The sequence below is a fragment of the Phacochoerus africanus genome, chromosome 1 (assembly GCF_016906955.1).
Source record: "Phacochoerus africanus isolate WHEZ1 chromosome 1, ROS_Pafr_v1, whole genome shotgun sequence".
Lineage (NCBI taxonomy): Eukaryota > Metazoa > Chordata > Mammalia > Artiodactyla > Suidae > Phacochoerus > Phacochoerus africanus.
The window spans coordinates 172,322,920-172,349,622 of NC_062544.1; the positions used below are offsets into that span (position 1 = coordinate 172,322,920).

Genomic DNA, 26,703 nt, shown 5'->3' on the forward strand with positions numbered 1-26,703 from the left:
ATTTGGATGGATCTTGAGAGAATGGAACCTGCTTAGAGTAACAAATGCAGAAATGGAAAAGAAAGTTGATCATCGTGAGCAAGTCAGAGAATTACTGAGCACCACGGTCATGTTTGAGATCATCGTAGATTTTTCTCCCTAGGATTTATGAGTAAACTGTAGAAGTATAAAATTATCATAGGCTTTCTATGAAGAAAAAAAAATCACATTATGTCATTTGTTCTCATTATTATTTATTATTATTTTGATTTTGGTTTTTTTTTAGTTGAACTCTTTTTTTAAATATGATCTTTTGTCAAATGCATATTAGCCAGACCTGATGTGTTGTTAAGTAATTGTAGTGTTGGTTAAACTTTAGGCCAGATGCCTTATTGCCCTATATACCAAAATCCTCTCAGTTTTCTTTCCTTTTTTTTTTTTTTAGGGCCACGCCCGTGGCATATGGTCGAATCTGAGCTGAAGCTGCTAGCCTACACCATAGCCACAACAGTGCCAGATCCAAGCAATATCTGTAACCTACTCTGCAGCTTGTGGCAACACCAGATCCTTAACCCAGTGAGTGAGGCCAGGGATTGAACCTGCGTCCTCATGGACACTAGTCAGGTTCATTACTGCTGAGCCACACTGGGAATTCCTCACTTTTCTTGAATTATTTATTCTTCCCCAAATAAATCTGTGTCCTAGATGAAACAGTGTGGAAAGAGAAGCTGATGCCAGTACTTGCTCAGTGCTGAGTTACAGAGAAAAGACAAATACAGATAGGTAAAGAGGGGTACATACAAGTCCTGAAAGTTCAAGAAATTGTTCAGATAAAATTAAACAGTGACACTACATGGATGTAATAATCCATAATGCTATGGATATCCACTTCTCATTAATTTGCAGAGATTCAGGTATAAAGACCTCAGAGCAAGAAGATCTCAGCTATAATGATGGCTTTGGAAATGGTAGCTAAAGTGATAAATGATGTGACTTCAGGAAAGATAGTCTCTCATAATATTAGTTCTTACATTCCAGGGTTGATATAAGAACTAAGTGATGATATGAAAATTAATACAGTCATATAGTACTTTAAGCTTTACCTGAAATTTATTTTCTTTTTATGAAAATTCTTATGGAGTTTGAGGAACTGAACCCTTGGGTCACTTAGCAATCCAAACTACCTATAATTTGTGATGCCTCTGTTTTAAAAGATAGTTTCCAGGTCTTATGAATCATAACTACTTCTGTCTAGAAGTCCATTCTTTAGGTCTCTTTGGCTAGCACTAGTCCCATAACCTCACTTAACGGCAAAAGAAGGGATGTAAAAATCATAGAGGCACATGGATATTCAGGATAGAGTAAATGTTTCTGACATTTGCTACTTGGCTTTGTATGACCTATGTAATTGTTTATCTGTAATCTGAGGCTAATTAAAGACTAGGACAAGTGAGGTATTAATGTGCACTCATGGAAGACTGTTCTGACTTCAGTCCACACTAGAGAATGAGTCTGTACAACTTTTTGAACTTTCCTCTGTCTTAGTTTCTCTCTCCCTCTTATGACAATAATTTACTTTTGAGGATTAACATTTAATTGTTTTAGTACCTTGCCTGGGGTACAGAGTAAGTATTCAAAAGCTGTTAGTTATGTCCATGATTGTTGGATAATTTTATATAGTATTTTTCACTAATAAGTGTAATTTGTAGCAAGATAGTAGAGTAAAATACATATGACAGTAAAAATAATAAAGTCCATCTTATTTCATAAAAGCTCTCAATACTTTGAAAGTATTTGTTCTCCTCAGCTCTGAGATTTGTTTTTTGAAGCATACACTGAGTTTCTGGTATTTTCCTGTGGCCTTTTCTTAGTAAATCATTCTGCATCTAGCAATTGTGCAATATAAATGGTTGTTTACTGACTGCCTAGCAACATACTGTTGTATGTGATAGAACCTGGAGATAATATAAACTATGTATTTCACAGAGTTCTTTGTACTTTTACTGAGTTAATGATTTGTAGATAGCCTGCAAAATGACAAATTGAGCAATAATTTGTGTCCAAGAAGTTAGATAATACTTTTTGATGAGGCCAAATGGTATAAAAATGCAGCATCTGAATGTTTTAAAAGTCTACTCGATGTGCTGCCAAGTAGCAGGTACAGAAGGGAAACATCATGGGAAGAAAGACTATTTTGTTTCTGATTGTGGGGGTCCTTGGGGCATATTATTTTTATACACCTCTCCCGGATAATATTGAAGAGCCCTGGAAACTAGTGTTATTTGCCACATATATAAATGCTGTAACAGATTTGGTAAGTATAGAATTTTATTGAATGAATACTTGACAGTTTAATCAGGAGAAAAGAATTACCTTTATTATTATATTTAAAATTTTTGCTGTTTTGGATATTTTGCTTCTAAAGTTTGCTGCTTGCTTTAAAACTTTTAAAAAATATTATAACTACTCCTTAAGAGCCATAACAGAATGAAGGGGGAGGAAGTAGTCAGTTAGTTTCAATTTTAAATATTAAAAGAGGAAATGTGCTGACTGAGAAAAACAAATAAGACTTATTGTGAGTTTCATGGCATAATTGCTTCCAGAATGAAGCACTTTAAAGTATGAACTTGAGAAACAGTAAGATTGAGCATCACTATGATTAGTTACAGAATTCTATGCAATAATCTTGTATTCAGATGTACAGATGCATTCTTACTGAAATATTTGTAAACAAGTCAACTGGCAAAAAGCCAAGAGAAACTAGACTCTCATGACTTCCCCTTGTACTAGGATGAGCGGGTGAAAAACAGGGCCACTGAGTGGCTGGCCCTCCAAGACCTGTGGTTCATTTCTAATGAGGGTGATTACTTGAAATTGAAGCCATGCATTAGCTCCTTTAACTCTGTAGCAAATTGCCTTTCAGAAGCAAAAGCAAAACAAAAACGATCTGAAGACAGTCTAGATATTGAACCCTTGACTTATTTTCTTTCTTTTCTTTTGGTATTTTAATACTCTTCTGACATCCAGTGTAGCTCTAAATAAATGCAATGCGTTTCTTATTTTTATTTTCTTCTAAATGGTTTGATCATTTTTAGTAATTTTATTTGTACATATGTTGTTGGATTTGGGTAATTTTCAGTGGAATATATCTTCAAGTCATTTTTTAAAAGTTATTCTTGAATTATACCTTTTAAGTATTTATTTTGTTAACGTTTTTATTTATTTTTGGATTAATTATGAGTATATATAGGTATCCACATTTATATCCACATGTAGTCCTTGTTTGTCTTCTCAAACATCATTTTCTCTTTTGTACTATTAAATCTTTTTTTACATTTTTATATTTTTTTACTTGTTTTTTTCTCATTTCTGTCATGTATAATACCTTGAGTTTCTTTTAATTTGGTATTTATTTCTGAAATTATTTGGTCTTTTTTTTCTTATTCCTTTTCTGATTTCTACCGGTACCATTTTTAATCACCCCTTGACTACCTCCAAATATCTGCCTATGTCTTGAATATTTGTATTTCTGTTCTGTGCTGTTTCTCCTTATGTTATTCATTTCGTTTCACCCACTTTGTACCAACTTTTTTCTAGTTTGTTTTCTTCATGTGTTGGAAGCTATTACTATTTTTTTTATTGTCCATAGTACCTTGCATGAAAGTTATGCATGCACCTTTGTATTATTTCTATTTGGATGAGATGGCTTTTTTTGACAAACTGTTATAAGAATGTACTTGGGAATAGAGGTGGGGTTGAGATTTTTTTTTTCTTAAATTATTTTTGTTCAGGGAATCCTATTGCTATGCATATATTTATATAAATTTATATATACATAAATATAAATTTATAGAAAAAGACAACAGATATATACTCCAAGAATAAAAGAAACTCGCTATGATCAAAGACTCCCATGAGTAGGACTGTAACATAACAAGGCTTGATTACTGGGCCCAGAACTAACTGGTATCTTTGTGATTATTTATTTGTTGTTTTTTGTCCTTGTTTTGAGTGGTTTACAACAGAAGAAAAATGTAGATTTACCAGAAAGGCTTCACTCTTTTTTTTTTTTTAGGGAAAAAAATTAATTTGCTATAGAAGGACATCAGATTATCATATAATATAGCATATTTTCAAAACCTCTATGAATCCATCACGTGTTGAAGAAGCAGCTGGATTGTTTCTAATCCTCCTCCTCCCCTTTTTCCCTAACCCCCACCCACAAAAGAACAAACAATTTGTTTCTACTGTAGAAAAAAAATAATGTATTTGGGAAATAAAAAAAATTAAAAAATAGAAAAAATAAGATATAGGAGATCTAAAAAAAACACAACTTCTTGCTTGATTTTAATGCCATCTGGTCCTGCTTTGTGCTTTACCAGTCAATTTGAACATAAGCTAAATAATGGTAATTCAAATGTTTAATAATCCAGTGATGAAGATAAATCAAAGACATTGAATGCAATCATCTGTCAACTAATCTGTGATGCAGCACTATCTCCTAGTATAAGAATATCAAATGTAGTTAACTAAAATGCTAACTCTGATAATCTACTCAGCATTACCAGTAAGGTAATCTGAGACTCTTCAAGGACTCTGAGGTTTCATCCAGTCTTGGTAAGAAATAACACTGCAGTCAAATAACACTATCATACCTGTCCCAGGTATGGGATTATTAGCATTTGTGGAAGCATTTTTCACCCTTACACCAGATTGCAAGGTTTTCTTTAGTTGCATTGGGACAATTTTAAGCTTTCTAGGTTTGAGGCTATTTAAATGTATATATTAGTTTTATCATCTTCTCTTATCCTTTTTCTGAATTTGCCATTGATTCTTCCAGCCCTTTTTATTTTGTTTTGCTGCTATAGCCTCGTCAAAAATACACTAGTTTGCCTCTAAAGAATGAACATTTTGAAACATGGTAATCATTTGAGTTTCCAAATTGTTCAATAACCACACTTTATATGCAAAACTTTAACTTGGGTCCAGCCAATGGCATGAACAGTTTCTTAACAGAAATTCAATTTTATTATTCTTTTTTTTAGGTGATAGATCCTTTTATGACTGATTAAGATACAAAAAAAATTTCTGTCCTTATACTGAGGGGTATACATTCCTACATTGGTTAGAATTTTCCCTAACATTTGATTTTTTTTTTTTGTCTTGTTGTTGTTGTTTGTTGTTGTTGCTATTTCTTGGGCCGCTCCCGCGGCATATGGAAGTTCCCAGGCTAGGGGTCAAATCGGAGCTGTAGCCACCAGCCTACGCCAGAGCCACAGCAATGCGGGATCCGAGCCGCGTCTGCAAACTACACCACAGCTCACGGCAACGCCGGATCGTTAACCCACTGAGCAAGGGCAGGGACTGAACCCGCAACCCTATGGTTCCTAGTCGGGTTCATTAACCACTGCACCACGAAGGGAATTCCTAACATTTGATATTTTTAATTTACATCAAAAATTTCTTTTAGGGTATAGTGTCAGTATAAGGGGAATAAGATGATCTGAGAAGATATTTCCATGAGCTACTGCTGTAATTAATCATATTTTACCAAAGAGGAGGTCAAAGAAACCATAAAACCCTTTTGTTCAATTCAGACTACAGGGATATTGGTTAATATTTGTAGTTCACTGGTGACTTCTTATTCTTTTTGTTATGTATTTGTTACACTTCCTAATAAACTCTAAAAACTTGTGAAATTACAAAGTCACTTTAAAATTTTTCATACCTAGTACTTTCTTACACAATGTATTATAATTATTGTTTTCATAAAAATACACGTCTTTAACTTGTATAATGTATACAATTTTCTGTCATTTAAAAATATTTATTTGAATCTAAATTATCTTATTCTTTACAGATAAAATATTTGAGTCCAGTTGTTTGTCTTTTGAAAGAGAGCTTTGTATTTTTTGTATTTAACTTTGATTAAAGCCAGCCGGTCAACTAAATTAGCATAAATTACTTTCTTGGGAAAAAATGTGGACACATATGTCATAGGTTGTAGAAATTTTAAATTTGTTTGTTAAATAAATAAATGCTTATGACCTGACTGAAATTATTTCTACATTTAACACTGTAGAAATAAAGAGGATGGAAGATGGTCTGCTGCAGGTAGGAGTCTCTACTCCTCTGTCATTGCAGAGAGGTGCAGGTAGGGGATACCACAGTGTTGGAGGCAAGGACAGCATGTGTGGAGCTGTCTGTGTGTCGAAGGGTATCCAGAATGTGGAGAAGGCCTGTAGTATCATTATAGCTAGAATAATTAGTCTCCCAAGCTTGTCAGGCACTGTCCAAGCATTTGTGTTTCACTTTCACCTGCATGAAGTTCTGCTCCTTTGGCTGCAGTTGTGAGAAGACGTCAGTCATTTCTTGAAGGTTTGTGCCTTTTGTGATTTTAACACCTGAAGGCTTTTTGGATCAGCTGCTGGGCTCCAGTAAGGAGGGGAATTTTTTTGTTTCTTGAACCAGATGTAGCTTGAGTAGCCTGGGAAGTGAGTTAGCCCTGGGAAATACCACCATTCTTCTGGACTCAAGCAGACCTCAAGATGCCCTCAGAGTTAGGCTTTTGTTCAGTTTCTCATACCCATGAAAGTTCTGTGAATACAGAGGGACCCTTGACTACTGTATCCACTGTCACCCTCTTTCCTTTTTTTTAATTGTATTTTTTAGTTAAAGTATGGTTGATTTACAATGTTATGCTGATTTCAGCTGTACAACAAAATTACCTAGTCATACATATAGATATATACATTCCCTTATATTATCTTCCATAATTGTCTGTCCCAAGTAACTGCAATTCTCTTTCTGACTACACTTAGTATGAGAATCTCTAATTGCATCCATATTGCTGCAAATGACATTATTTTTCTTTTTTTGTGGCTGAATAGTATTTCACTGTATATATGTACCACATCTTATTAATCCGTTCATCTGTCAATGGATATTTAGGTTGTTTCCATGTCTTGGCTATTGTGAATAGTGCTGCAATGAACATAATGGTGTCACCCTCTCTCTTCAATGGGCTTTTCATAATGATGGCCACTGAGGGGCAACATATTGTCTAGTTAGGAGTGACACCTGGCTCCAGGGTCAGACCCAAGCTTGAGTCCAAATCTAGCACTTATTGTCTAGGCATGAACAGGTCTTATAACTTCTCCTATTTCAGTATACTCAATTGAAAATCTGGGAATATATTAATGTATACCATATTTGAATGGGTACATAAATAGCATAAAATCTGGTAAAGATTATAAATATATTTATATTTATCTCCATGCATCTGCCAGTATTATTACTAGATGTGTGTGATTTTACAGCCAGATGAAATTGAATGGAAAAATTCTCAGCTGAACCTTAACAAAACTTAAAAAAATATTAAAAATAATGTCCAAGTAAACTTTGTGGAAAAATACGTAAAGTATTATAGAGATCAATGATGAAATAAAATTTAGATTTTAAGGCAGGACAAAAAAAATTAAATGGTGAAGTTCTTTCTGTGTTGGGCGCCTTTCCTCCCTCACTAATGCACAGTATCACTTTGATTACACATTAACTAGACCTCCTCAAAGGTGGGAGTGCCTGCTAGACTGTAAAGATCAAATTTTTTCCCTTTCTTTTGATACTAGTAAAGTAACTTCTTAAATGAATAGCATTCTTTCCCAACTCTGTGGGGGTCATGGTGACTTACTGCCCACTTTGTATGCCCTAGCTTGGACTGTGTATCCTAGGTGAACCTTTACATAAAATATCAGTATGTCATTTTGATATACGACCTCTTGTCTCAAAAATGTGCTATGATGGTGCATTTGACTTATAGCAAGTGGGACATTACTCAGAGCTTTCTGAGAGTCTGTCTCCTGGGTTATAACCCTCAGTTTGCTTCAAATAAAATTCCCCCTTTTTCTTCTTAACTTGTTAATTGAATTTTTGTCAACATAAACATAGACATGGATATTGATATGCATATGAATATAGATTTTGACATGGTTTAGATATGGATATAAATAAGTATATACAACTCAACATAAATATAGACAGCATAAATGACTATATATAATACTGTGTGTATCTTTCTGTCTAGTCATCTATGTACCTATGTATCATCAATCTATTTGTTGCTTATATGCATCTTTTACCATTTCTTTTGACTATAATTAACTTCTTAGCTTCAGGAAAATCTAGTTACAATCCTGAGTACAGTATATGTACACGTGATAATACTGTCAATTTTGGATCAAATAGTCTGAAACATTAGACTAAAATATAGAGAATAATAACTAGAAATGGAATTAAAAATTATCAATGGAATATAGTCAGTTTAATTCTCAGATTATGTTTCACAATGCTAACAGTTTAAAAAAAAATTATGCTTTAATACAGTCAGTCCACGATTTATGTTGGCTTGACTTATGATTTTTTGACTTTACAGTGGTGATACACATTCAGTAGAAACTGTACTTTGCATTTTGAATTTTGATGTTTTCTCAGGCTAGAGATATGTAGTAGATACTCTCTCAGATGCTGGCAGGTGGCAGGGAGCTATAGCTCGCAGTCCCCTTGATCACAAGTAAACAACCTATACATTTACACCATTCTGTGCCCCTACAACCATTGTGTTTTCCACTTTCATTACAGTATTCAGTAAAATACACAAATTCAATACTTTATTATAAAGTAAATGTTGTGTTAGACGGTTTTTTCTCCACTGTAGGCTAATGTAAGTATTCTCTGAGCACATTTAAGATAGGCCAGGCTAAACTATGATGTTTGGTAGGTTAGGTGTATTTAAATGTATTTTTGACTTAAGACATTTTCAGTTTACAATGGATCAATTGATCAGGACATAACCCCATCACAAGTTAAGGCAGAGAGGTAATTTCTTTGATCATTATATTTAATGATACATATAAATATATATGTCATTTATTTTGTCATTGGCTAGTTAGAATACCTTAAATTGCTTGTTAATACTTGTACAAAGGAAAATAGACACTGTGTTCTGAAAAAACTCCCCACTGTTCAGTCTCAACAGAGCTTCCCACTATAATTTCAACCATATAGGCCAAGGAAGTTCATTAGCTTCCAAATAAAAAGGTTTTTGTAAACCCTTTGAAATTTCTTTCCTTCAGGCCTTTGATCAAGTTTTCTTGCCTTTCTGGCTAAATCTAAAAATTTTGAACAACCGTAATTTTTCAGATCTAACAGATTGAAATAAAATAGAGTACCCATAAGAAACTTTCTTCATGTGTGTCAGAATTGATCCCTCTCTTCTTATCTTGAGTAACCACCCAAGGTCTTTCTTTATTCTGCCTTTTATTAGAGCTTATTTATGTAAGTGTCTGCTTTTAGCAATAGTCCATGAAAGTTGGAAATTATGTCACAGACATCTTGCAGGTTGGGTATTATATCACAGGCGTCGAGCATTAATTAAACTTTTTAGCACTATGTTTTGAACACAGGAAAGATTCAGTTCATATTGTGAGGTCATATCATAACTCATGTACATTGAAGATAATTGACTTCAGGGACTTCCCTGAGGTTGGCCTGAGTCCCTTCATTACTGCCTGACTCTTTGCTTTCTTCCTGCAAAGATTCCACAGGAAATAGGGCTCTTAAAGGGGATGCTCCTCAATAATCTTGTCAATCCAATAAGCAGGCTAGAAGTAATTTTTCCTTTATTTTATTTTTTCATTTTTTGTCTTTTTAGGGCAGCACCTGCAGTACATGGAGGTTCCCAGGCTAGGAATTGAATGGTTGCTGCAGCTGCTGGCCTACGCCACAGAAATGCAGGATCTGAGCCACATATGTGACCTACATAGCAGCTCTGGGCAATGCCAGATCCTTAAGCCACTGAGCGAGGCCAGGGATAAAACCCGTGTCCTCATGGATACTAGTCAGGTTTGTTATGTTGTGGAAACTTCAAAAACTGTGGCAATGGAAGGAGACAAACAGCACTCAGAGATATGGAAAAGCCAGGTTTATTCAGCACCGGTGCAGGCTCAGAGGAGTCACCTCCAGAGTCTGAGCACCAGGTCTTTGTTCTCAGTAACTTTTATACACTACAAGGTCTTGATTTTCCCATGTAAGCATCCCGGACCTCCCCCATCCCCAAGCAGACAGTGTTCCTCCCTAAGAAACTGAGCAAGCAAGGTTACAGAAGCGGAACTGATAAGCAATGCTGGGTACATGATTAGCAGGGCTACTGGCTTGGACATAGGGCACACAGTTGTTACATTATTACAAGAAGGATGGCATAGTGATTAGCACAGCTGGAAAGGCTTGCAGCTGCCTTCTTAGCCAAGGTGGGGGGGGGGGTTGTTCTTGAGTTAAAACTCCATTTCAGTTACAGCTGAGCCACAACGGGAACTCCTGTATCTTTTCCTTTAAAAGTCAGGAAGGCTGCAGGAAGTACAGTTTTTGTTAGAGAAAATGAACATTCAGTTGGGAGTCTTTAAAAAATAGGAAACTTTTGAACTAAACAACAACAAAAGGGTAAAATGATAAGTTTTATAATTGCTAAAAGGTAAAGGTGTGCTTATTTTAATGACTGTTTCTTTGATGCCATTTTATTTTGGTGAATTTGGAGTCCTTTGAAGGTTACATAGACAGGTGCTATGCATAAAGGAAGAAAGAAGAGACTTAGTAACTGCAACTGGGGTAAAAGAAGGAGAATAAAAGCACAGAAATATCTCAGAGCAGAACTCATCACCTGTTAAGATTTCAAATCTTTGGTTGTGGCATGGCTCTTTCTGATTCCCTGGGATATACTCTTGCTTTTGTTCTACTGTATCAGTAGAGAGGAGCAGTTTTGGGGGTTTCTACATGGTCCTGACTTCCTTAATAATCTCTCAACTGATGGAATAAGCAGCTAATATAAGGATACTGTCAGTTGCCAACTATATTTATTTCAAGTATCCATTGAGAGAAACTGAAGAAATAAACAGAGCATAGATTTTCAGACCCCCTCAACCCATTTTAAGATGGAATCAGTCTAAAACCCCACTTCATAGTTGATATCCTTAAACCCCTACTCTCTTTGATAGCCATGGCTGATTTGGAATCCACAGAAATTAATATTACTTCAGAACCAGTACTTAGTATTCTGTTTCCAAAGTTTGGGTATTCCTCTTTCTCCAATTAAAAGTCATCTAAGCCAAAGCTCTTGGTTCTCCTGGGAAAAGCTTGGAGGCTGACTTATGGTACATACTTGTAATTGTGTCTCATGCACCTCCAGTGAGGATACCGACTTTTCCTTCATTCAAAGGGTCTGAGTCTGTGAAGAGGCTTAGCTCTGAAAGTTGGATGAAAAGCTGTAATAATACAGATTAAGCCTGACTTCAGTCAGTTGCCCTACCACTTCAGTCTTTTGGACATCACTTAGTTGCTGCTAGAGGACTCAGATTTTCAACACTGTTGCTCATTTCTATAACTACATAAGCATCATATTTGATATCTGTATATCTATATATATAGATATACATGTACAGCAATATATCTCTATCTCTGTCTATCTTTCTATCTATATCTATCTATCTGTTGCTTTTTAGGCCTGCATCCATGGCATATGGAAGTTCCCAGGCTAGGGGTCATATTGGAGCTGTGGCTGCTGGCCTACACCACAGCTCATGGCAACACCAGATCCTCGACCCACTGAGCAAGGCCAGGGATGGAACCCACATCCTCCTGGACACTAGTCAGGTTCATTTCTGTTGTGCCACAATGGTAACCCCACCTTGTATTTGATATTTAATCTCTGCTGCTTAGCCTACAACACTTTGGAATCTCATTATCTCTGTTGAAACTCTAAGTTCTTGGTCTATGTCAGAGTTTTCCCCTGTCACTTCTGGATAGCAGATGATTACCATCGTGGGTATTTTACATCATCTAGAGCTCCACTCACTAAGATATTTCTCAATATCAAAGCTCCTCTGAACTTTGCTGAAATACATAGTGTGGTGATACATTATGAGTTAAAATAATATATTGGATCCAATATTTTTATTTTTATAGGCCTTTGGATATCTTCCTCTACAGTACCAGGGAAATTCAGCATCTAATCTTCCTTAAATGCATCCACTGCTGAAATTGGTTGCTTTTGTTTCTGTTAGGGAATACTTAACAGATTGGGAGTTGAGGATGTTCAGAATCCATACACATGTTTCTAACTCAGTACTCAGAATGTCACTTAGATATGAAAGTAAGTCTAGGCTTTAATTTTCAACTAAGATATTTGTCAGGACTGTGACTTCACCTTGCATTTTAATTCCTCGATCTGCAAGAATAAGCATTGGTTCTACTTACAGACAGAGATATAAGCAATAAGCGATTTCTTTAAAAAAAAAATGGTATACAGAGCATCTGCTTTAGTTGCCATGATTTGAGCTGAAAAACTAAAGCCCCAGGGATATAATTATTCTTTTAATAGTCTTTCAGGTACAGTCAGTGCTTGAACTCAGTATTTTCACCGTAATATTTCATTGCAGCACCTACTTGTTCTCTCAAACCTCTCCCTTATAGGGACTATTACAGGTGTTCAATTCAATAACCATTTTGCTACTACATTTCATGCATTAATATGTCACATTTGATATTGGCAACGAGGCCATTATTATCTTTAAATGTAAGCAAGTCAGTAACCTAATTCCAGCATGTCTTAAAAGTTCTCCTTTCTGAGAATTCCCTCTAGACTACATTCTCTGTCAATCATGCTTTGTTAAAATAGTCTTACTAGCTTTCCTACTTCATAGTTTTACTTCCTGCATTTCTCTGATTTTAATAGGAGTTTCCCTGTGTTTGTTCCTTTGGCCTCAAGTGAGAGTTACTCTTTTATTTGTTCGGCCAAACTCTACTCCCCTTCCAATACTCATATTAGAGTTCACCTACTATTTGAAAACCCCTCCCTGGGTCCTATGTCCAGGCAACTAGTTTATCTCCCTATTGACTTCTGTCAAAGTTCTCTGTACATGTCATGTTGTTTCATAATTGTCTGTGTATCCATTTCTTCCACTTGACCATAAGCTTATTTGGAGAATTTAACTTGCTTATCTTTTTACTCAAAGTAGAAAGCATAAAATCTGCCAAGTTGTTATACCTCAGTAAATCTTTAAATATCTTATTCTTACTTGAGGCAACTATTATAATAAGGATTCTGAACCCATTAAAATTCACTCGACAGTGTGACAGAGGACCTTTATAAGCACAAACGCATATTTCTATGTTCATAAACAGCATTGGCATTTGATATTTGTAATCTGGGTTTTGTTTTGTTTTTTTTCTTTTCCCTTCTCTCTCCCTTTAGGCTCTGTTTGTTGAACTATTGGGAATCAGTCATTTCATAAACACTGTAAATTTCTTAATGACCTTTCAAGAAGTCCCACCCACATCTGATGAAAATGTCATCGTGATGGAGACAACTTTCAACAGTGTTCCTGTCCGTACATATGTACCAAAACGAAAGTCACAGACATTAAGAAGGGGGTTATTTTATATTCATGGTGGAGGTTGGTGTTTGGGGAGTGCTGGTATGTATCTTGTGTTTAAAATTTTAATCACCTAACATACATTTTGTTAAGATGTTGACTCTGACATTTCAGGAAGGCATATCTGTTAAACATTATTACAGAGGACATTCAGCTCTCTGAAATTTATTTCTTTGGACACATGCTGTTGAAAGGAATTATTTTAAATCTCTTTTCCAAAAGTGAATAATTAATACCAAAAGCTATAGCAAGTAACAGGTAAGAAGGAAAAGTATTTCCTGAATTTATAGATTTATTATTAAACTTGTTAATTGTGGAAATGATGGAATGTTGTAATGAAAAGCAAAATGAAGTGAGTTGAATAGTAAATGAGAAGTGAGGAAATGGAGATGGTGACTCCAGTCTTTCAGTAAGCTTAGATGAAGGAAATAAGAAAAATATGAAGGAAATAAGAAAGTGTTAGATGGAAAAGAAGCACAGAATTGAGTAAGGATATTTTATTTTTATTTTATGAAAACATATCCATTTCAGTTATTTATGTGTTTTCTATATATGTTTAATATATAACATTTTATTACATATAATTTTACTTTTATAAAATTTTATATTTTATTTACATATAAATATGTATTTTACATTATATATTTTGTATTTATATATAGAAGGTCTATGAACATGTTTATAAGCTGAAGATAAAGGTGGAAGTGGGAGTGGTGGGAGTGGAAGGATGGGATGATGTTTGCCAGACCTAGAGAATTCTAGGAGGAAACTGGACTCAGTGCAGAGAGATGTGACAGCATACATGAGGAGGAACATAACTTTCTCTGTGATAGGAAGAAAAGAGGTATTGATGTAGACTGGAAATATAAATTGGAGCAATTTCTCCTGCCTATCATTTTCTACAAATTCAGGTGGGAAAGTCATTAGCTGGCATTAAAGCGATATTTCTAAGACAAAATCTGACTATGACATGCTTCATTAGTTTTCATGAGTCCCCACTGCCCAAAGCACTTCTTGAAAAATCTTTGCATTCAGAGTATACCTGAAGAAATAGGAGTATGCTTACAAGGTAAGGGAACTTAGTAAGAATAAGCCCTGAAACAAAATAGTGTTTGACTGAGCTTTCTATTTTAAAGAAAAAGATAAAAAGATGTGTTTTAGTCCAGAATATAAGCATGACTTTTCATAGTAAATGTTAAATAAAAGTTTAAAACTTAAAGTGTATTTGACATTTTAAGAATATTCAACACTGAACTTTGAAAAATCACAAGATAATATGTATTCCTCTTTTCATGGCCTATGTGATGTAACCTTTCTGACAGTGTCATACTGCTGGTACTTTCCCTTTAGCACTTTATGATTTCTTCCTATTGTTTCTGGCAAGTTCTATTTTATTTTCTTAAAATTTCTTACATGCAAAAGGGAGAATCTCCCCAAGCCCAATAGCAAACATGTGTAACTTATCCCCATTTCATATGCATGGCAAAAAAAACAACAACAAAAAATGGAAAACATATACTTTCTTGTCTGCTTTTAGAAAATATGAATACATTAATCAGCTCTCAGCTTTCCCTGCTTCTTCTTTACACTTCTTTATCTTCCTCTGGTGGTTTTGATGAAGTCTAATACTATTCCCATGCAGCACTTTCTGTACCCCTCCATTTAAAAAAGTAATATTTTGAAATTCCCATTGTGGCTCAGTGGTAGCAAACCTGTTTAGTGTCCATGAGGACATGGGTTAGATCCCTGGCCCCACTCAGTGAGTTGAGAATCTGGCATTGCCGTGAGCTGTGGTATAGGTCGCAGACACAGCCTGGATCTGGCATTGCTGTGGCTGTGGTGTAGGCCAGCTGCTGCAGCTCCCATTCAACCGCTAGCCTGGGACCTTCTATATGCTGCAGGTGTGGCCCTGAAAATTAAAAAAAAAAAAAGTAATATTTTGTAATATTGCTTTTGGTATGCCTGCCCCTCCCTGTTCCTGTTTCCAGTAGACTGTGACTTCCTGGGGTTTGTCAATACATAACCCCTGCTAAATAAAGGGAGCAGGTATTTTGAAGATAATGAAGCTGGTTAAAATTATCCATTGTGAAAATGTGGGGAAGGACAATGAGCATGTAAAAGGATCACTGAGCAGAAGAATATATGTTCTGTTGCTGTGATGAAACTTTAGAAATGTTTTTCTGAGAACATTTCAATGAGGAACAATGTTAGTAGTAGGCTTTCTGCTGAAGGAAAAACCCTCCAGTTCATCTGTCAGTCTATAATTTTATTGTCTTTTATTTCAGCTTGGTTTGATACTGACTTTTTGTCAAGACGGACCGCTGAAAGACTTGATGCCATTGTCATTTCAACCAAGTAAGAGAACTGGAATATGTTTGGGTTTTAGCCAGGTGCCTTATCTAGTAAGATGCTCAGAGACGTCTTGGTCATTCCTTGATTCTTTTGGAAGTCTTTCAAATGAAATTGAGAAGGTGAGAATAGAGAAAGTGAGCTTGAGCATGACCAGAAAAGAGTTGTATAGTTATGTCAAACAGGGATCTAAAACAGGAAGTCAAATTGTTAGAATAAAATGAAACTATTATATCTCATGGACAAATGACCTCCACTGGACTTTTAGCCTATTCTTAATTTGCAGAGTGAAGAAGAAGGAGGGCTTCAGAATCAGATAATGAGGTTCAAGGCCTGGCCCTAGAATTAATTAAATGACTATGCCCAGTAAATATCATTTTAGCTCCATTTTCTAATATGTAAACAGAGAGTCATATATTTTCTATATCATTGGGTTGTTTTGAGGACTAGGTGATGAAATCTTTTAGCATAGTTTATTTCATGTCTAATCCTTCATTAAAAATAGTCACCAGGAGTTCCCATCATGGCTCAGTGGAAACGAATCCGATTAGGAACCATGAGGTTGCAGGTTCGGTCCCTGCCCTTGCTCAGTGGGTTAAGGATCTGGTGTTGCCATGAGCTGTGGTGTAGGTTGCAGACATGACTTGGATCCCGTGTTGCTGTGGCTGTGGCGTAGGCCGGCAACTGTAGCTCCAATTAGACCCCTAGCCTGGGAACCTCCATATGCCGTGGGTACAGCCCTAGAAAATACAAAAAATAAAAAATAAATAAATAAAATAAATAAGTAAAAATAGTCACCAAATAACGTATGGGAATATAGGCAAAAAGCCATTCTCAAAAAGCATTCTAGGTCTGTAATCAATAATAAACAATAAATTTAGAAAGAATAGAAAATGAAAAAACAGTAGTGACTGCATGTCAACTTGATCATTAAGTTGGAATAGAATAATTCCTAAGATTTATTTGCTATTTATTGGTTACTAATAAAGTATAATAAATACAAATTTATCACCACATTTTTGTTTGTTTGTTTGTTTGCTTTTTAGGCCTGCATCTATGGCATGTGGAAGTTTCAAGGCTAGGGGTTGAATGGGAGCTGCAGCTGCTGGCCTATGCCACAGCCACAGCAACACCAGATCCAAATCATATCTGCAACTTAAACTGCAGCTCATGGCAATGCTGGATCCTTAACCCACTGCACAGGGCCAGGGATTGAACCTGCATCTTCATGGATACTAGTTGGGTTCATAACCTGCTGAGCCACAATGGGAATTCTCACACACATTTTTAAAACGAAAATAGCTGACTTACAGAACATTGTTACTTTGCCCACAGCTACAGACTAGCACCTAAACATCATTTTCCAAATCAATTTGAAGATGTATATAATGCACTGAAGTGGTTCTTACACCAAGATGTTCTTGACAAATATGGTGTAGATCCTGAAAGAATTGGTATTTTGGGAGACAGTGCTGGAGGGAATTTAGCTGCAGCAGTGACTCAACAGGTATGATGGTCTGATTTGTTTTGTTTTTTAAAAAAATATTCTATAGTTAAATATAGTTATTTCAAGCATAGAAATATCAATGCAATTATGTTATTGTATTAATATATGAGATTAGAGATACATAGAGATCAGTGTTAGAGAACATTATATATCTAGTGGTTTTACCCTTACTTCCTGTCATATTTTTTAAAATAAAATGATAAAATCCTCTCTAGATCATCAGTTTAAACAAAAATAATAGGTCATCTAAGTACCATACTGCTTTGTTATACTGTGAAATTAACCAGTGATATCAATCATCATAACCATAGAGAATCAGATGATTCCAGTATTCTTCAGCAGAGTATGCTAAAACTTGCATGAAAATTGTTTTTATCAGGAAAACCTAATTGCCTATAGAGAAAAATATTAGCAAGTTAATAGATAATATTTATTTACACAAGGAATTATAATTTTCAGATATCACTTATCACACTATTTCTGTGGCATTTAGCTAAAACCAGATGCCTATTAACTATCAGCTTAAAGTGTTACATTACTATAAGTCTGATAGTTTGTAAGTAAAAGTGTTTTTGACACCAAGTATCTGACCTAGGAAGTTCACAGGGCACTGATGGCTTAGAAACAATGTCCTATAGGAAAAAAATTCCTTATAGATTTTCAAATGAATGTCTGCAATTTAATAACTAACTCTAATAATAAATATTGCATGTAAATTTATTATGTGACAAAACAAACTTTTCTGTTAATTTTATTTATTTTATTATTCGTTTTATAGGAAATTTAGAGTATATAAATTTTGGCTATTGGTACCTTTAGGGTAATCTTATGATTTCTAGCCAAAGGAAACATAAGTTCTCTGGTTTGTTCTAAAAGTACAGGAGAATATAAACCTGATACTTCCCAGAAATTGAGCCCTACATTGCTGCTCTGAAAGGCATCAATGCAATACAAAGAACACTTCAAGAGACAGAATTTTGTAGCTAAAGCAGTGTCAGCTATGACATTGGGCAGACCACCTAATCTCTTCAAGCATCAATTCTTTTTACTGTGTTGTATAATGAGCCCTTCCTCTTATGTGGTTTAGGCTTCTATTAGGTGAACCAATTCTGACCTGTAATTATTAAGAAACCAGATAACCAGAAAACCCAGATAATATATTATATAGTATAGTATAATGTTATATAGTATAATATATCATAATATTCTGGAAAGCATCAAGAAACTAATAAGATAAATTTTCACACACAAAAAAATAAGCTAGCATTCAATGTCCTCTTTGCCCTATAGGCATATGCCAATTAAAGGCATATTCAACCAGGATGGGCTTTTGGAAGTCTTTTGGGGTATAGCATTGAAGTCAAATTCCAGGGCCCTCCAAATACATGGGTACTCATAAACCACTCCTCACTTTGAGGCCCTGAAATGATATGCTGTCAGTGTCAGGGGGACCTGATATAAAATAGATCTTATGTGTATTTAGAGCTTTGCTTCAATTCACATCACCTAGATAGTCACAGGAAATCTCAGGCCTTGAATTTAAATTAAGGTGGTGTGAGTGGTTGATATTGGAGTGGCTTGGCAACATATACAAATTCTCCCTGAAGAAATATAGTATTATCGTAGACTTTTTTTTTTTTTTGTCTTTTTGCTATTTCTTTGGGCTGCTTCTGAGGCATATGGAGGTTCCAGGGCTAGGGGTCTAATCGGAGCTGTAGCCACCGGCCTACGCCAGAGCCACAGCAATGCATGATCCGAGCCGCATCTGCAACCTACACCACAGCTCACGGCAACGCCGGATCCCTGACGCACTGAGCAAGGGCAGGGACCGAACCCGCAACCTCATGGTTCCTAATCGGATTCGTTAACCACGCGCCAGGACGGGAACTCCTATCATAGACTTTAAATTCTTGCTGTAACTATTTTTGGAAATTCAGTATCTGGCTCTGGATAAAACATATCCAGGAAAACAAGTAAACAGGAAGTCATGAAGGAAAGCAAAAAATCAACAGTCAATGGAAAGACATTCCACAAAATGTAGATACTGTGGTTATCAACCACAAATATAAAATAACTCCCCTACTTTTTCAATTAATTTATAATTAAGACTGAAAATTTCAACAGAAAAGTGGTTTTGAAAAACAAAAATTCTAAAACTAGAAAATAAAATTATCAAAATCAAAACTGTCTGGAATTGCTCATGTGATTTTACACACCTGAAGAGACAAATTATAAGCTGAAAGGTAGGTCATATTGATTCAAATAAAACTGCAACCAAAGAAAAGAAAATAAAGTAAAATAAAAATAACTTCTCACCCACAATAAAATAATTATATATAACTAACAATGATGCAAAAATAAGGAAAATTTAAGACAGAGAAAAAAAGAGTACCTTCACTGAAGTACAAGTCATACAACTTACTTCTCAATAGCAAGAATGTAAATTTTAAGTCAGTGGAATGATATTATCAAAGTGCAACACAAGACAACTGTCAATCTAATTCTGTACTCCACAAAAATATTAAGAATAAGGGCAAAGTATAGACATATTCAAATAAATAAAAATCAAGAGAGCTTGCTTTTAACAGAACACACTAAAAGATACTTTAAAGTGTTTCAGACAAAATGAAAATGAAGACAGCAGAAAAGAGCAAGAATGTGGTAAGATGTGGATAAATCTTAATAAACTTGGGTAATTTAAGATAATAAGATATACAGAAATAAAATGTGAGGAAAAAGGGCAAGATAGATTTTAAGTTTTATAAGCTCTTTTTATTGTCTAAGAAGAAATAAAGATTAAGAATTGGCCTTTGATAAGTTCATTAGTCTTGGAGAAGTTGAGAATACACATTGTCATCCTAGAACAATCATTTAAAGAGTGAAAACAGTGTATAACTTATAAACTATCACAAGGAAAAATTTGTCCAAAAGGTCAGCTGACCTGAAAGAAGGCAAAATAGAGAAAAAAAAAAAAAAGATGCACAAAATAAGATGGTAGATTGAAACCAGTTATTTTAGTAGATAAATACTAGTGGTCTAAAAATTATCTGGTTATAGGACCAAAACTGTCAGATTAAAAACATAAGTATACATAAAATATAAAAGTAAATAAATGGAAAAGGTGTACCCTGAAATAACATCAGAAAGAATTGTTAGGTAAAGAAGACCATATCATTACAGAAAATGTTTAAATCAGCAAGATTAGACATACCAATTGTAAATCTGTATAGAGTTAATAACATGGCTGTAAACATGAAAAAAATTATTAACAAAACTACAGGGGAATACACAAGCTTACAACCACATTGAGAAATTAATTAAAAATACCTCTTACAGTAATTAAGAGAAGAGCCAGCAAAAATAATAATGCTATAAAGAACTGGAATAACAATCAATACATTTATCTCAATGGACCTACAAAGTACACAGAAACAAGCACAGGTACACATAATCACTTTTAAAAATTGACCAAGTACTGGGCCATAAATCAAGTCTCAAAAAAAAATCACAGAATTTAGTTCATACAACTTTTAGACTTTTACCACAGTGCAATAATATAGGAAAGCAATGAGGAAAGGATAAATAACAAAGTACCCTTCTTTGTATGGAAATTTTTAAAATAACGCATTTTTTTAATTTATTTTTTATTGTTATTTCCCCCAACAACTCTTTTTTTTCCCACTGTAAGCATGGGGACCCAGTTATACATACATGTATACATAAATTTTTTTCCCATTGTCATGCTCTGTTGTAAGTATCTAGACATAGTTCTCAGTGCTACACAGCAGGCTCTCATTGTAAATCCATTCCATGAGCAATAGTTTGCATCTGTTGACCCCAAGCTCCCGATTCCTCCCACTCCCTGCCCCCCAGGCAGGCACAAGTGTCTTCTCCAAGTCTATGATTTTCTTCTCTGTGGAAAGGTTCATTTGTGCTGTATATTAGATACCAGATATGGGTGATATCATATGGTATTTGTCTTTCTCTTTCTGACTTATTTCACTCAGTATGAGAGTCTCTAGTTCCATCCATGTTGCTGCAAATGGCATTATGTCATTCTTTTTTATGGCTGAGTGGCATTCCATTGTGTATGTACACCACATCTTCCTAATCCAATCGTCTGTCGATGGACATTTGGGTTGTTTCCAGCTCTTGGCTATTGTGAATAGAGCTGCAATGAACATGTGGGTGCATGTGTCTTTCTTAAGGAAAGTTTTGTCCAGATACATGCCCAAGAGTGGGATTGCTGGGTCATATGGTCGTTCTCTGTATAGTTTTCTAAGGTACCTCCATACTGTTCTCCATAGTGGTTGTACCAGCTTACATTCCCACCAGCAGTGCAGGAGGGTTCCCTTTCCTCCACACCCCCTCCAGCACTTGTTATTTGTGGACTTATTAATGATGGCCATTCTGACTGGTGTGAGGTGGTATCTCATGGTAGTTTTGATTTGCATTTCTCTAATAATCAGCGATGTTGAGCATTTTTTCACGTGCTTATTGGCCATCTGTATATCTTCCTTGGAGAAATGTCTATTCAGGTCCTTTGCCCATTTTCCCATTGGGTGATTGGCTTTTTTGCTGTTAATTAAAGGGGTTCCCAACTGTGGCTCAACAAATTAAGAACCCAACATAGTATCTGTGAGAATGCAGTTTTGATACCTGGCTTTGCTCGGTGGATTAAGGATCTTGTGTTGCCATTGCTACAACCTCTGCGACAGCCAGCAGCTACAGCTCCGATTCCTCCCCTAGCCTGGGGAACTTCCATATGCCATAGGTGTGGCCCCAAAAAAGAAAAAAATATTAAGGATCAATTGGTCATTATTTAAAATGATATATGTCTTTTATATGTTTTTCCCAATTAGGATGATATTTGTAGGAAGTTGTTTTTCCTCAAAAGCGTATGTTAGAAAATGAAAAAAGCCTGAAATAAGCATTTGACTCAAGAAATCAAAGAAAGAGAATGAAGATTATTATAATAGGAATTAAGGCATTCAAAACAAGTTTACAGTAGATGTGAACAAAAATCAAAAGATTAATGTTTTTAAAGTACTATTAAAACCTTTAAATCTCTGGAAAGACAAATGTGAACAAACAGAAATTAGGTACAAATAATTATTTTCAGGATTGAAAACAGGACAATACTGCAGATCCTTCAATATGAACAAGAATTAGCCTTTGATTAGTTAAGAATGTACATTCTAATTCATGAAAGAGATATTTTGAAAAAAATTGAAATTAAAACATTTAATAATGTTTAAATTGACAAATTCCAAGAAAAATGTAACTTGCAAAACAAACATAATAAGAAATAAAAATCTGAGCCATTTTATAACTATTAAATAAATTAAATCAATAGTAAAAAAAAATAGTCCCAGTAAGAAACCTCACAGGTAATTTATATCAAGCATTCAAGAAGAAATAATTCCAGATAAATGAAAAATATGCCAGAGAAGAGGATAAAAGTATACATTTTCCAGTTATTTTCAGAGAAGCTTGATCTGTGTGACCAATCTGGCAAGGACAGTTTCACAAAGGAAAACAATGATCTAATCACACTCAGGAAACTAAAATATTACTATCATGAATAAAATATTAGGACAAAATATATATCAAACATACACCCTGTCCAAGTTCTTTTTTTAATTAAAGTATGTAAAGTATTACAATATTTCTTCAATTTCTGTTGTACAGCAAAGTGACCCAGTCATACACAGTTCCCTGTTCTGTACAGTAGGACCACATTTCCCATCCATTCCAAATGTAACAGTTTGCATCCAACAACCCAAATTCCCCATCCATCCCACTCCCTCCCCCTTCCCCACTGGCAACCACAAGTCTGCTCTCCATGGCCATGATCTATCTCTGTTTTATAGATAGGATAATTTTTGACATATTTTAGATTCCACATAAATGTGAAACCATATAGTATTTGTTTCCCTTTCTTACTTACTTCACTTAGTATGAGAATCTATAGTTGCATCAATGTTGCTGCAAATGGCATCATTTTGTCCTTTTTTATGGCTCAGTAGTGTTCCATTGTATGTATTCACCAGATCTTCTTAATCCATTCATCTCTTTATGGACATTTAGGTTTCTATCTTGGCTATTGTGAATAGTGATGTACTGAACATAGGGGTGCATATCTTTTTGAATGAATGTTTTGTCCAGACTTATGCCCAAGTTGTTAATAATGCAAGGAAAGGTATAGTTTATAAAAATAACTGAATTTTGCCACATTGATAGATTAAGAAGCAAAATCAGATCTCTTGCAGAAAAAGCATTTAAAGTCATAGTAACGTTGGTTAACTGAGAGTAGATGGAACATTGCTGAAATTTGCTTTTGCAGTTGTGTGTGTTTATGTGTGTGTATTGAATATTGTCATATTTATATCAAAGGAAATGTCATAGTTATGTGCTTTTTTTTCAATATTGTATAAGGTTTTCAGAAATGGGCATCAGTTTAGCTATTATACTTTACTCTCAGAAGCATACGGCATCAATAATTACTTTTTATGACTTACACCAGATCTCAAATTTTTACATGCATCAAAATCAACTGAAAGACTTGTCAAAACTCAAATTGCTGATTCCTCTCTACCTGATTTAGTGAGTCTGGGATAGATCCTAAGAATTTTCATTTCTAACAAATCTCCAAATGATGCAGGTACTAGTGGTCCAAGGACCACAACTTTTGAGAAGCTAATCTATGAGACACAATGGGACCATTCTAACTAAAAGTACATTAAAAAAATCTCCTAAACTGAATCCTTAATATTACTGCTCTCCAGATATTTTTCGTCATGCATCCTACTGATAAGAAAATTTTAGTACATCCCAAATATATTAATATTAATTTACACATAAATTTGTCTTATGCACTAGAGTAATTGAATATTTAAAACATATAAACATTAAAATGGATTAAGCTTTTACCAAGGATTCATTTGTTTAGTGTCAGAGCAAAATTAGAATTCCTGGTGACATGATATTTTCCTTATATGTAAATGCCTGTTGGTATAATAATATATGTCCATAAATTTTTTACATAAAAAAATCAGTTTCCTCTTATTGCCATTTTTGCTTGTAAGATTTAATCACAGATTGGATGATCTCTTTCCCCACCCATAAGTAAGTAGTACAAATAACTTTATATTCATAGTATTTAAATATATGCATCTATTCTTGGATATAATTAAAAATTGGAACATTCTTTGAGATATATTTTTGTTGTTTTTGATTATATTTTTGAGATTGTGAATTTATCTCATCAGCCTATTGCTTTTGAATAAAAATATATTTTTCAATAAAAATTATTTTAGCAACTTAACTTTAAATTATTTTCAGCTCATAGATGACCCAGATGTCAAGATTAAACTCAAGACCCAGTCTTTAATTTATCCTGCCCTTCAGATTCTTGATGTGGATTTACCATCATATCGGGAAAATTCACATTTTCCAGTTCTGTCCAAATCACTCATGGTCAGGTTCTGGAGTGAATACTTTACTACAGACAGATCACTTGAAAATGCCATGTTCTTCAATCAACATGTACCGGTGGAATCAAGCCATCTATTCAAATTTGTTAATTGGAGTTCTTTGCTCCCTGAGAAGTTTAAGAAAGGGCATTTTTATAACAGTCCAACTTATGGGAGTTCTGAGCTGGCTAAAAAATATCCAGGGTTCCTAGACGTGAGGGCAGCCCCCTTGCTGGCTGATGACAGCAAGTTACATAAATTGCCCCTGACCTATGTCCTCACCTGTCAGTATGATGTCTTAAGAGATGATGGAATCATGTATGTCACCCGACTTCAGAAAGCTGGGGTTAGGGTTACCCATGACCACATTGAGGATGGATTCCATGGGGCAGTTTCCATTCAAGGATTTAAAATCAGATATAGACTAGAAAATCAACATGTGAGTTGGCTAAGTCAAAATTTATAGTAAAAATCTCAGCAGTGGTTCATAAAAGTATATGAGCTTCAGAATAGGAAACAAATTAGTGAGAATCAAAGGGTTGTGTTTGAATGCATGTTTCTCATCTGTGACCTAAGTTCCTCATAGCCATTGTTTTTTGTTTGAAACTCAACATTCGTCTTTATTCCTTATTCTAAGTGTTGTTCTAACTTCTGTACCTTAGAGAATACCTATTTTCTATTTTTTTCTTGCTGCTGTTGCTCATTTCCTATAGCTCTGATTTATAGCCCCATTTTTTTGTTTGTTTGTTTGTTTTTTCCTTTTCTTTTCTTTTACTGGCTAATAGTATTACTGTTGAGAAGAAAGTTTTAAGTGAATACATCTGGCTTGCAAACAGCCAGAGCTGCAATTGGCATGGCTTTAAAGCCTTGAAATGCTACCTTATAGGCACTAATATAAATTATATGCCAGCTTTTTTTCAGAGCACTTCACTCAGTATAATGTCACTTGTTTATCACTGCAAAATTCACTTCTTAATGCAAATCTATTCTTGTGCTGGGATACCAAAATTAATGGCAGTCATCTCATAAGACTCCATTCTTGTGACAGATTAGGGCCGTTTAGGTGGGAGATGGTAGCTCTACATGTAGCAGTGGTGAGTGAAGCTCAGGACATGGAAGAAGTCACAAAACCAAATTGAAAAATTTGAGTCTCTGAAAGTTCTTTTGTCCATGTGGACTCAGTAGCGGGAAAAGTACAATTAAATTTCTGTGTTCTTGGACTGTCTTAGTTTGGGTTGCTATAACCAAATACCATAGAGTTGGTGGCTTATAAACAATAGAAATTTATTTCTTACAGTTCTGGAGTTTATGGTGTCCACATAGTCAAATTCTAGTGAGAGCCCTCTTTTGCACTGCACACTGCCAACTTCTCATTATATCCTCACATGGCAGAGAAGAGGGAAGGAAGTAAGCTCTCTCATGACTCTTATTAAGGGCTAATCTCATTCATGAGAGCTACATTCTTATCACCTCATCTACTCCTAGTTACCGTATAATACCATCACATTAGAAGGCAGAATTTCAACATACAAAATTTAGGGGGACATAAATTTTCAGTCCATAACATAGGCCATGGAGAATAAACTGTAATAACCATATGTTATGTAATATTTGGAGATAATTTTGGAGAAACATTGAGGAAGTTAGCTCAGGGCTACTCTTCCCCCCAGGGAGTCTCCCCACAGCCATCAGAAATCAAGGTTTCTTTATTTTTCTGCTCAGCTATCAGAAAGAGTTGTGCTTTGGGGGAATGGGAGAATCACAATTTTTCATCTCTCTTTTTAATCAAGAAAAATGATAGCATTACTAGAAGTCCCATCCAGTACATGCCTCATTTTGTGTCTCATTTTACAGAACTGTGTTTCACGTGGATACCCTTAACTATCAAGTTTCCTTAAGGAGTCATATTTTT

General features: G+C 35.0%; 1 protein-coding gene across 1 annotated transcript; it reads left to right on the forward strand.

The window, feature by feature from the left end:
- The first annotated feature begins 2,094 nt into the window (after positions 1-2,094).
- Positions 2,095-25,504, forward strand: LOC125129757 (arylacetamide deacetylase-like). The gene is made up of 5 exons (XM_047784839.1): positions 2,095-2,293; positions 13,280-13,502; positions 15,746-15,815; positions 17,145-17,316; positions 24,661-25,504. Exons 1-5 carry the CDS (start codon positions 2,156-2,158, stop codon positions 25,255-25,257), a joined length of 1,200 nt encoding a protein of 399 aa, XP_047640795.1. The 5' UTR covers positions 2,095-2,155; the 3' UTR covers positions 25,258-25,504.
- The last annotated feature ends 1,199 nt before the right edge of the window (positions 25,505-26,703 follow it).